General features: G+C 45.8%; 3 protein-coding genes across 5 annotated transcripts; 2 read left to right on the forward strand and 1 right to left on the reverse strand.

Annotated features, from left to right (window-relative positions):
• The first annotated feature begins 48 nt into the window (after positions 1-48).
• On the forward strand, positions 49-8,061 carry LOC117146015 (bifunctional methylenetetrahydrofolate dehydrogenase/cyclohydrolase, mitochondrial). Of its 3 annotated transcripts, none has more exons than XM_033311941.1 (3): positions 49-219; positions 6,911-7,698; positions 7,766-8,061. In XM_033311941.1, exons 1-3 carry the CDS (start codon positions 206-208, stop codon positions 7,891-7,893), a joined length of 930 nt encoding a protein of 309 aa, XP_033167832.1. In that variant the 5' UTR covers positions 49-205; the 3' UTR covers positions 7,894-8,061. The 3 variants fall into 3 exon arrangements, with proteins under 3 accessions (XP_033167832.1, XP_033167830.1, XP_033167831.1); XM_033311939.1 differs by lacking the exon at positions 49-219 and adding an exon at positions 1,292-1,419; XM_033311940.1 differs by lacking the exon at positions 49-219 and adding an exon at positions 1,937-2,085.
• On the forward strand, positions 2,640-6,390 carry LOC117146013 (nuclear factor NF-kappa-B p110 subunit). The gene is made up of 2 exons (XM_033311937.1): positions 2,640-4,035; positions 4,332-6,390. The coding sequence occupies exons 1-2, from the start codon at positions 3,124-3,126 to the stop codon at positions 6,336-6,338; spliced, it is 2,919 nt and encodes a 972-aa protein (XP_033167828.1). The 5' UTR covers positions 2,640-3,123; the 3' UTR covers positions 6,339-6,390.
• A 138-nt stretch (positions 8,062-8,199) lies between the features above and the next one.
• LOC117146014 (parafibromin) lies at positions 8,200-10,767 on the reverse strand. Its single transcript, XM_033311938.1, has 5 exons — positions 10,445-10,767; positions 9,232-10,375; positions 8,911-9,073; positions 8,702-8,843; positions 8,200-8,639 (listed from the first exon to the last, which is right to left on the reverse strand). Exons 1-5 carry the CDS (start codon positions 10,573-10,575, stop codon positions 8,603-8,605), a joined length of 1,617 nt encoding a protein of 538 aa, XP_033167829.1. The 5' UTR covers positions 10,576-10,767; the 3' UTR covers positions 8,200-8,602.
• Between the last annotated feature and the right edge of the window lie 245 nt (positions 10,768-11,012).

Raw genomic sequence — 11,012 nt, forward strand, 5'->3', positions numbered from 1 at the left:
CAACGCGCTTCTTTTGAATATTCCAAAGCGACAAGTGTGACATCAAGTTCTTTTATAGTTATATAATTCTCTTACACAAAAAGGGCTTACAATATTTAACGAGCTTAAAAGTGTATCAGTGCAATAAGCTCGAATAGGACATCGAATAATATTTAACAGATCAAACGTTTTCAGTTATTAAAAGAACTTTTAAACTATATTCAAAATGCGATTCACAAGGTAAGTTTTTCAAATTCGTACTTCGTTTCATCTCCAATATCAATCGAATACAGTATATTAATTATGCCATGTGCTTCTCCCACTTGAATTTTTTGTTCTTAATTATTGTTTTGAAAACTTGAGTTACAATTGAAATTAACTGACAAAACATTTGCTTTCTGAAAACTTCGAAAATATTTCAAAAGCTTTGAACAATTTTGAAAATCCTTGGGACACAAATTTTTAACAAGCAGAGAAAGTAAAATGCTCGTCGAAAAATTCCACTTGTTAATTAAATAAGGTTGTTAAAGCATGATTTCCATTGGGCAGCCCACTCGCACTTTCCACGGGGGTTATCTCCGTTCGAAAATAACATGTTTTTCAACCCAAAACGGGAGCAATCATCGTCCGCGAACAACATTGTTAATGACGCCTGCATTGTTTTTCCTCTGTCTAAAAACAAAAAACGCCAGTTACCAGGCGTTTGTGCATCAATTCCATAACTTATGGAATAGGTAATGGGTGATCAGGGGGCTGAACTCAAGGGCTTATCAGTGGGAAACGTTGGTGGCCCCCTGTGGAGCAAATTGACGTCACCGGCCAACGCCATCTCATGTCATCTTTCAATCTCCGAGTGCAGTAATCGGAAATCAGATTTCGTCATCCGCCGCGTCGAAGAAAAACCATCTATTGAAAAATAACTCGTGTCGGAAATTTTAGAACAGCAAATATTACCAACCAAAATCGTAATCATGTAACTGATAATAAAAGCAACAAAATGTGTTCTCCACGTCTTTAAGAATTTTATAAATAAATATTTGTGAAGGCGAATTTTTTACCAATTTCGTATTGATAGAATAAAATATGTTTAGAGCTAGGCATTGTCCTTTTTAGCAATATTCATCATGGTTTTAAAAGCGAAATTCCATTTATCTACATATGTATTTGTTCCGTTTCAAGCAATATTTATTTGCGCACAAAGTTCAATACTTTTATCGACAAGTGTTTAAAGCTTCTAAGTCGCGCTCGCTCGCACACGCATTTGTAGTGCGCTGAAGCGAAAAGCTTTTATCCAAAATATATGTACAACACGTGCGGGGCTCATTCAGTGATCTGTTTCGTTCTATACAGTCCATCGGTATCCGACAATCAGTGCAGTTCGAATTTTCCAGCAGGAAAATTCCTCAATTCGCCAAAGACAACAAAGAAAATCGCAATAAGGTATGCTACTAGTCAAAATTGGCTAACAAAAATCCATCAAAAATATATGTATAATTGACCTTCAAAGAAATTTAAATAGGCGTTTGAATATACACGTTTGCTTTTATCAAGCCAAGAAAACGAATTTCCCTTTGTCCGCTAAAGACTAATTTTATAACCTGCCTATTAATAACTCTAGTCTAGACCCAGACTAGCGGTTGGAAAGTCAAGACCCCGATTTGTTTATGTTTTTCCTGCTAATTGATTATCAATATAAACAAAACTCATCGTCAACTGATAAGGTGTAAAAGTATTAACACACACACACCCACACACCTTGGCATGGTAACAAGAGGAAGAGAGGAACGCAAAGTGAAAAGATTGATTAACCCATCAAAAAGTGCAACGGGATCGCAAATACATACATATATACTCTAAGTGCAGCCTGGCAACAGATCAGCTGTTTCTGCGTGTGTGTGTGCGGGTCTAGTGGGAGTGGAAACTGGCTGAATTGCAAATTAGTTCAGTGGCGCATGCTTATGTTGTTTTTTTTTTTATCATTTCGCACAAGTGTCTTAGGATAAAAGAACATTCCGGTGTTTTAAATTTTCCAACAATGTTGCGACGTTCTATAGGATCCATTTCGGTCTTGGCTTCCCGAAATTACGCCGGAAAGTCTAACTTCAGGTGTGTATGCTTATAAGAAAGTGAATCGGGTCCAAAATAAAACGTGATATCAAACGAAGAAAAACAAAGCGTGTGCTAGTGATGAGTGCGTGACGAAAGTGAGTTACAGGAAAAGCCAACGAAAAGCGTACAATTAAATTATTAATAATACTAATATTCGGTACTTGCATTATATATAAATATTATTTTACGCCTGTTCTCAGTATAAATTTGTATTAAAATTCCTTATATCTTTATATTTATATAAATGTTGTATTATTTATATTATTATTTTGCATTATATCACTCAATACTTTTAGTCTAAATAGGTTTAAAATTTATTTATAAAAATTAATCATTAAGCATAATGGGAGCAAACAATCGCTTACGCTTCCATCCCTAGATTTGTAAAACATCTGATTGGGACGTTGCCACCCAACTCGATTACCTGGCGGTGGCAGCTCGGCCTTGTTTTTATTTTAGTGTGCGTGCGGTGTGTTGAAATCAGGTATTCAAATAAATGAATTTAGACCGTAGTTTCCGTGAAAAGCTAACCCGAAAGCTCGGCGCGAATAACTTAAACCTGTTATCAGGGCAGCGAGCGTTTTGCTCGCGACTCGTGAGCGTTATTACTTGTGTTCGCCCAGTGCTTCGCTCATTTTCGTTCCAGCAGTGGCGCACTAAAGTTCCCCGATTCGCTGCGGTGATATTCCATAAATTTGCATATATGTATTAGTTGGGTGGAATACATATAAACAGTGTGTGATTTCGCTCTGTAAACAACACCCGCGAATCCAGAATTCCGTACATGCTTATAGTATAGCCGATCAAAAAAATCACACTGAGTGGTGCGCCTGAAAAACCCGTGAGTCATCGCGACGTGGCCGCCGCAGATAATTTCCCATCCGCCGAACATCGGGGAAGTACCTAAAACGAATGGTCAGCCATCGGCGGAGCTCGTTTCGATCATTAGCGTTCCGATAGGCGAAGGCAGCGGATCACTTTTGAGTTGTTAAGACGCAATTAAACAGAAATATTGGATAGATACGGACTTCGAACATGAATCAGTACTACGACCTAGACAAGGGTAAAAATGTGATGTTTATGAACGATGCATCCAGCACCAGTGGCTATAGCAGCGGAACATCTCCCAACTCCACCAACCAATCCTTTTCACCAGCCCACTCCCCGGAAACCATGGAATTGCAAACGGATTTCGCCAATCTTAATTTGCCCGGCGGCAATTCACCACACCAGCTGCCAATGGCGAATTCACCATACCAGCATCAGCTGTTGAACAACGGCGGAATTTGCCAATTGGATGCTACCAATTTCAATTTAATGAACTCCACTGGCGCTGGTGTCGGCGTTGCTAATGTCACCAATTTTGGCAACACGTACATGGATCACCAGTACTTTGTGCCCGCTCCAGCCACTGTGCCACCGGCCCAGAACTTTGGATACCATCAAAATGGCCTGGCATCTGGCGGCGATATCAAACACGTGCCGCAGCTGCGGATCGTTGAGCAACCGGTGGAGAAGTTCCGTTTTCGGTACAAGAGCGAGATGCATGGAACACATGGATCGCTTAATGGCGCCAACTCGAAGCGGACGCCCAAAACCTTCCCGGAGGTCACACTGTGCAACTACGATGGACCCGCCGTCATCCGGTGCAGTTTGTTCCAAACCAACTTGGACAGCCCACATTCCCATCAGCTGGTCGTGCGCAAGGACGAGCGGGATGTGTGCGATCCGCATGATTTGCACGTGTCCAAGGAGCGCGGCTATGTGGCACAGTTTATCAACATGGGCATCATACACACCGCCAAGAAGTACATATTCGAGGAGCTGTGCAAGAAGAAGCAGGATCGCCTGGTCTTTCAGATGAACCGTCGCGAGTTGTCCACCAAACAGCTACAGGAACTGCATCAGGAGACGGAGCGTGAGGCCAAGGACATGAACTTGAACCAGGTGGGTAAACCAGCGCGTAAACAATATCAAGTTGCTTGCTTCGGTGAGGTGAATATGCACGTTTGCATTTATTATTCACACGTTTAATTGCCCACTTTAGAATGCTTTAGTCATTTAATTATAGGTTCCATTTGCTACCTTTTAATTATTTTGGGTAAGCAGTCTGTAAAGTATCTATTCGTTTAGCTCGAATTGTATAAATTTCTCTACTAAAATAACTGGGCAATATAACATCGAAGCAATTAACTTACTGAAAAGCAACAAACATCTTACCAAAAACGTAACACCAATTTCAGGTGCGGCTCTGCTTTGAGGCCTTTAAAATTGAGGACAACGGCGCATGGGTTCCACTTGCACCGCCTGTGTACAGCAATGCGATCAATAACCGCAAGTCAGCACAAACTGGAGAGCTGCGCATCGTCCGCCTGAGCAAGCCCACTGGCGGGGTGATGGGCAACGATGAGCTTATTCTACTGGTGGAAAAGGTCAGCAAGAAGAACATCAAGGTGCGGTTTTTCGAGGAGGATGAGGACGGGGAAACCGTGTGGGAGGCATACGCAAAGTTCCGCGAATCGGATGTACACCACCAATATGCCATTGTGTGCCAGACGCCTGCGTACAAAGATAAGGACGTGGACCGCGAGGTCAACGTGTACATCGAGCTCATTCGCCCCTCCGACGATGAGCGCTCATTCCCGGCGCTGCCCTTCCGCTACAAGCCACGGGACGTAATTGTGTCGAGGAAACGCCGACGCACCGGGACCTCTGCCAATAGCAGCAGTTCGGGAACAGGCAGCTCTAATAACTCGCTGGATCTGCCCAAAACGCTGGGCTTGGCGCAGGCACCAAATGGCTTGCCAAACCTTTCACAGCATGAACAGACCATAAGTCAGGAGTTCGGACGCGAAATGCATCTAGAGGATTTGATTCATTCCGAAAATTTCCGCAAATTTATCGGGAACAACTCTTCTGATATCGAGAAGTTGTGCCAGTTAGACATGGGAGTGTTGGAGCCCGATGGCCATGGTCGGGCGGAATCGGCATCGGCATCGGGTCGAAATCTTACCAATAAATACTTGAATGACCTATTCAAAATCTACGAACAGGACCGCCGATCGCCAATGAAAAACTCGCAGCACCAAGTGGAGAAGTTATTTAACGATCATGCTCAGATGAACAATAATGACACGCTCCTGCACGAAGTGATCAGCCAGAAGAAGGACACCCTGAAGCTGGCCATCCAGACAATACAGGTGATGAACTACTTCAAACTGAGAGAGCTGGTCAACAGCGCTTTGAATGCGGATCGTGATAGTCCCCTGCACGTGGCGTGCCAGCAAGACCGAGCGCACTACATACGACCTTTGCTGGGTATGGGCTGCAATCCAAATCAGAAGAATAATGCCGGAAATACCCCACTGCATGTGGCCGTCAAGGAGGAGCACTTGAACTGCGTGGAAAGCTTCCTTAATGGAGTGCCAACCGTTAAATTGGACCTCTCGCTAACGAACGACGATGGTCTGACGCCTTTGCACATGGCCATTCGACAGAACAAGTACGATGTTGCCAAGAAACTGATCAGCCATGATCGGACCTCGATTAGCGTGGCCAACACATTGGATGGTAATAATGCACTCCACATGGCCGTTCTGGAGCAAAGTGTGGAGCTATTGGTGCTCATTCTGGATGCCCAAAATGAAAACCTTACCGACATCCTGCAGGCACAAAATGCAGCCGGCCATACTCCCTTGGAATTGGCCGAACTCAAGGCCAATGAGCGGGTGGTCCAGCTGCTGAGGAAGGTGTATTCGGAGAAGGGAGAACTGGCCATGACCTGGATTCCATGTAAGGTCAAGGAGGAGATCGATTCATCGTCGGACGAGAGTAGCGATGCTGGTCAGCTTGAGATCAAGTCCGAGGAGATGGACATCCAAACAGAGGACGAGGAGTCCGTGGAGTTAGACCTAAGTAGTGGTCGTCGAAGATGGAAAGAAGAATCCAGTAGAGACACCGAAACGGACAACAACAAATTGCAGCAGCTGCTTAAAAACAAATCCATTTACGACCAGCTCTGTTCGCTGCTGAATCAGCCTTTGGGACAAGGGTCCGATCCCCAAGATCGGAAATGGATCCAACTAGCCCGCCAGACGCATCTAGAGCAGTTCACATTTATGTGGCTGGGCGCGGAGGATCTGTTGGATCACGTTAAAAGAAAAGGCGCCTCTGTAGAGTTTGCCACATTTGCTCGTGCCCTGCAGGCAGTCGATCCCCAGGCTTACGCAGTTCTGGTTAACCCAACTTGATTATGTATTATTGAATGTTGATCAATAAAGTACCTTAGTTTTACAAATACAATTCTCTTGTGCAATGAAAAATACGTGAAGTTACGATGCCTGGGATAGCAAGTTTTATTTTCAAATATCAGAACATTAAAACTAGCATTTATTAAGTTTACTTTATTATTCAATGGAATCTATTCTTTAAAATAATTCTATAAGCAATCTATACTTGATTCCTCGAACAATTACCATCCCTGCATGAGATCACGAGCTGAAGGGGATTCATCGGTAGCTCGGGACGCAGTGATAAAAAGAACATTCTGAGTATGGGGAATCACCAAGAACATTTTCCATTGCCGCTCGCGCACTCCGCTTGGTAAACAACTGGGTGAATCATACGATACACTTATGCGCCCAAGTGTGTGATCTGGGGGAATTACTGCAGCGCAACCGCAGTGACAGGCGGGGATTTACCGGCGAGCCTTATCATTCCCGGTTTATGACCTTTCCTACTATATTTTTTCAAGATTATGGATTTGACTAAATAATGTTTTAAGGACATTATTCAATTCAATAATACTATGCTCGCATTCCAGCAACATGGCTCAAATCATCAATGGCAAGGCCATAGCCCAGGAGGTGCGCACCCAACTAGCACACGAGCTCAAGGAAATGGAGGCTGCTGGCTATCCGAAGCCCCACCTCACGGCCGTCATTGTGGGCGAGGATCCGGCTAGCGAGAAGTATGTGGCTAACAAGATGGTCGCCTGCCGGGAGGTGGGCATCTCCAGTGAGACCAAGAGGTTGCCTGCCTCCACCACGCAGGAGGAGCTGCTGCAACTGATTGCCGATTTGAACAAGGATCCCCAGGTGACGGGGATACTAGTGCAGTTGCCGGTGCCAGAGCACATCAACGAGCGCACCATCTGCAATGCCGTCGATGTGGACAAGGATGTGGATGGCTTCAATGAGGTCAACATCGGACGCACGGCCCTGGACATGGAGGCCAATATTCCGGCCACGCCGCTGGGAGTCAAGCGGTTGTTGGAGCATATGAAAATCGAAACACTCGGTCGTAACGCCGTGGTGGTGGGACGCTCCAAGAATGTCAGTCTACCGATGGCCATCCTGCTGCACGCGGATGGCAAGTATGCCACCAAGGCAATGGATGCCACGGTGACCATCTGCCACAGGTATACACCGCCCAAGGAACTGGCTCGCCATTGCCGGCAGGCGGATATCATTGTGGTCGCAGTGGGCAAGCCGGGTTTGATCACCAAGGACATGGTTAAGCCTGGAGCCTGTGTCATCGATGTGGGCATCAACCGCATCAAGGACGAGAGCACTGGCCAGTTTAAGCTGGTCGGAGACGTGGACTTCGAAGGTGTGTGGCTGATCTCTTAAATCACTATAGACCGATAAGATTGATTCATTTCCTAATCACTTTGCAGAAGTTCGCCAGGTCGCCGGCCACATCACTCCTGTGCCCGGCGGAGTTGGTCCCATGACGGTGGCCATGCTGATGCACAACACGCTGAAGGCGGCAAGGAAGCAGTTCGACGATCGCAAGTCCTCCTGAAGATTCACCAGGAACTGTCACAGAGTAGTTCGTGCCTTGCTGGCCGAGAAATAGTATTTTTATTTAATCCCTCAAACCTATATTAGATAGTAAAGTTACTGACCACAAGCTAACATGACATAAACCTACATATTTCGCCATATAAACAGAAATAATGGAATACTACTATTTCGTTTGATTTATGACTTCAACGGCGGGAGGTATGAAAAAGTTCTAATCGTCTTGGATATGATAACTGAAAAGGTTATATAATTGAGAAAATATACTTCAAGGATTTTACCTTCTGTTTGAATAACCGAAACAAAATGGCTTCTAATTGTTTATTATCACTAAAAATACAAATTACATGCTCTCGGGTGTTTGTGTTTTATAGTTTACATTGTACAAGTTGAACGAAAAACTTTAGCTTAACTACTAACTGCGTACTTGGGCCTATTTGCACCATCGCAGGCCTGCAACTTTTAATGCTGTTGCCAAAAGCGAGATGATCCTGGTGGGGATCTTATCGGAAACTCGGACTGGAACTGGCCAAATGCCCCAGATTCGGCTTGGTGTCTTCCCTACGCAAGTTGGGCGCACACTGTAACCTACTATCTGCGTCGTTTGCTGCATAGTTACAGCCTGTGTATAATAATGGTAACTACTTGGGAGTGGGATTAAAAACGGCAGGTGTCGTGTTTCAGTAGAACGTTTAAGCATGCGGTGAGGGTTAATACCGCAGATCGGGCTTGTACTTGGCTATATATCTAAAAAGATTGCATTGTAAATCTTTTGTAACGAAATTATGGATTGTTATATCAGCACTTACTTGTCCAAAGTTTCCCAAAATTTGCTGAGCACTGCCCGATCCATATGCCGCTTGTTTTGCGATAGTCGCAGCAACGTCACTGACCAGCGCTCCACGTTCGAGTCCAATTTCATCTCGCTAAAGCACAAATGAAAAGCGCAAACTGCAGTGGGTAAGAAAATGAGACTTAGTGAATCAAATGGAGAGAGCTGGACATGATGTTAACTGACTCTTTGAGAATATATCGACGGGATTGCCTTCCCAAGGCCAGCCCTTGAACTGCCACTGGGGTCCCATAACGAAGACGGCCACCACCCGTTGCCACTCCTGTTGCGAGAGCTTGATGGGATTGTCTATCACCCGGTAAGACACAGTCTGATTGTTGCGTTTTCGCTATGTGTGAATAAAAGGGAAAATAAATTAGCACTGGTGTATGCCACTCTTATCTTTAATATTTTAATAGGAAATTGAATACATCTTCGGAAACAAATGCCATAAAACCTTTGGGTATATAAACCATTTGGAAGAGAATTCGTTACATTAAATCGCACCTGTAACAGCACTTCGCATTCGCGCTGGCAGCCCTGCAGCTTTTTATCCGAGGTGGACATGAAGCGCAGTTCCTGCAGAATATCCTTCGCGTTGAGCATGGTAATGAGGCTTGTGTTGGCAGACGGTATGATGATAATGGGGGTGCGAGATGTTCGCTTCGATGGACCATTGGCGGGCAGTTGCCGAGCTTGGGCCGCAGGTAGCAATTCCTTGGGCCGCCCGGCGGCTGCTCCCGCTATTACACCCGGTGCTCCCGGTAGGTTGCTAGCCTGCGCCTTACGCTGGGCCAGTGAGCCCTCCGTCACGGATTTCAGCGACATACCGTGGTATGTGCCGAGCGTGTCGATCTTAAAGCCCTCGGTCTCCTCCTTTTGCCGATTGAAGCGCTCCTGGTCGTAACGGTTGTATTGCGATAATTGCGGCTGTGGCTTGGCTATTCGCGCCGGCTCCGGCATCTTGATGGGATTGGGCACCTGTGGCCGATTGCGTCCCTCCTCGCGCGCCTTTATGCCCTGCAGCATAGCAAAGATGTTTTTGGCAAAGATCTTGCCCGTGCTTTGCAGAATCGATGTTCGCGTGCGCCACTGCCGTTCTCTGCTAATAATGTCCTTCGTGGAGTCCACATCATAGTCCAGGATGGCACGCAAATCAGTGCCCATGGCCTCGTCATTGTCCGTCCTTTTAATGGTCGTTCGCTTGTTGGCGAGACGCTTTGCTTTGATGGCGGCGATCTTCTCAACGGACATCGTCTCGGACAGCGACTTGATGTTGTCCATGTTGACAGCGGTCTCCTTCTGGTTGACATCCCATCGGGCGGCCAGTTGCTCGCGCACCTTCTGCACTTGGGTCTCCTCGAAGCGGGCCTTCTTCGCAGCCACCTCAACGCTGGAAGGTTCACCCTCGGCGGCACGCTTCACCTGGGTGGGGATCTCCAGCGGGGCACTCTTGTCGATGCTGGCACACGTTGGCGTCTCGCCATTCAGATAGGCCAGGAGCTCTTTACGATCCGGCCGATTCACAGCGGGTATATCCTCGGCGGCGCATTGTCGCACATAGACCGAGTGCTGCAGCATCACATTCTTGAGCAGGTACAGCAGGCACTCCAGCGTGTAGTACTCACGTGGAGCGCCCTTCTTGCCGGATCTAAGCGACGGGAGAAAAGAGTTAGTGGCTAGTGCTGGCAGTCCCAGAGGTCGTCCTTGCCGCACTTACCCATATTTGAGATAGTTGGTCTTCACGCTCTTCGGCCAGGAGAACTCGCCGAAGATAATCTGGCTGTCTCGCTCGACGATCTCCTTTTTGTTTATGTTGTACTGCCGAAGCAAGCTGAGCGGATCTGCCATCTTTTAGCCGGTTTTTTGTGTGTTTTCGGGCGGCGGGCGTGGGTGGTTGGTGGCGCTCTAGACGGCGCGCGGCTGCTTCGCACTTTGTAATCCGCGAAAGATATATAAACAAGTCCGATTCTCGCTTTTTATGGCATATTTTCAGTTTTTTTGCAGAGGTTGCGTGGAGTGTGACCGTAGACGGGATGAAAAATACCAAATATCATAGAGAGTGCATCGCTTTTCATTTGGTATAAATCGATGAAGTTCCGCTTTAAAAAAATATCGCCTTAAGTCACGGCTTTTCGTATCCTGTGATTTGTTAACAATAAATCTTCTTGATGATACGTTATACAACGACAACCCTTCAGAACACTTCATATCTTCATGAATTAGCATTAGAAATAAACCAATTAAATGAGTTTTTAGCGGGTCCAGTGATTTGTTTATTTATAAAT

Source organism: Drosophila mauritiana, chromosome 3R (genome assembly GCF_004382145.1).
Source record: "Drosophila mauritiana strain mau12 chromosome 3R, ASM438214v1, whole genome shotgun sequence".
Taxonomy (NCBI): domain Eukaryota; kingdom Metazoa; phylum Arthropoda; class Insecta; order Diptera; family Drosophilidae; genus Drosophila; species Drosophila mauritiana.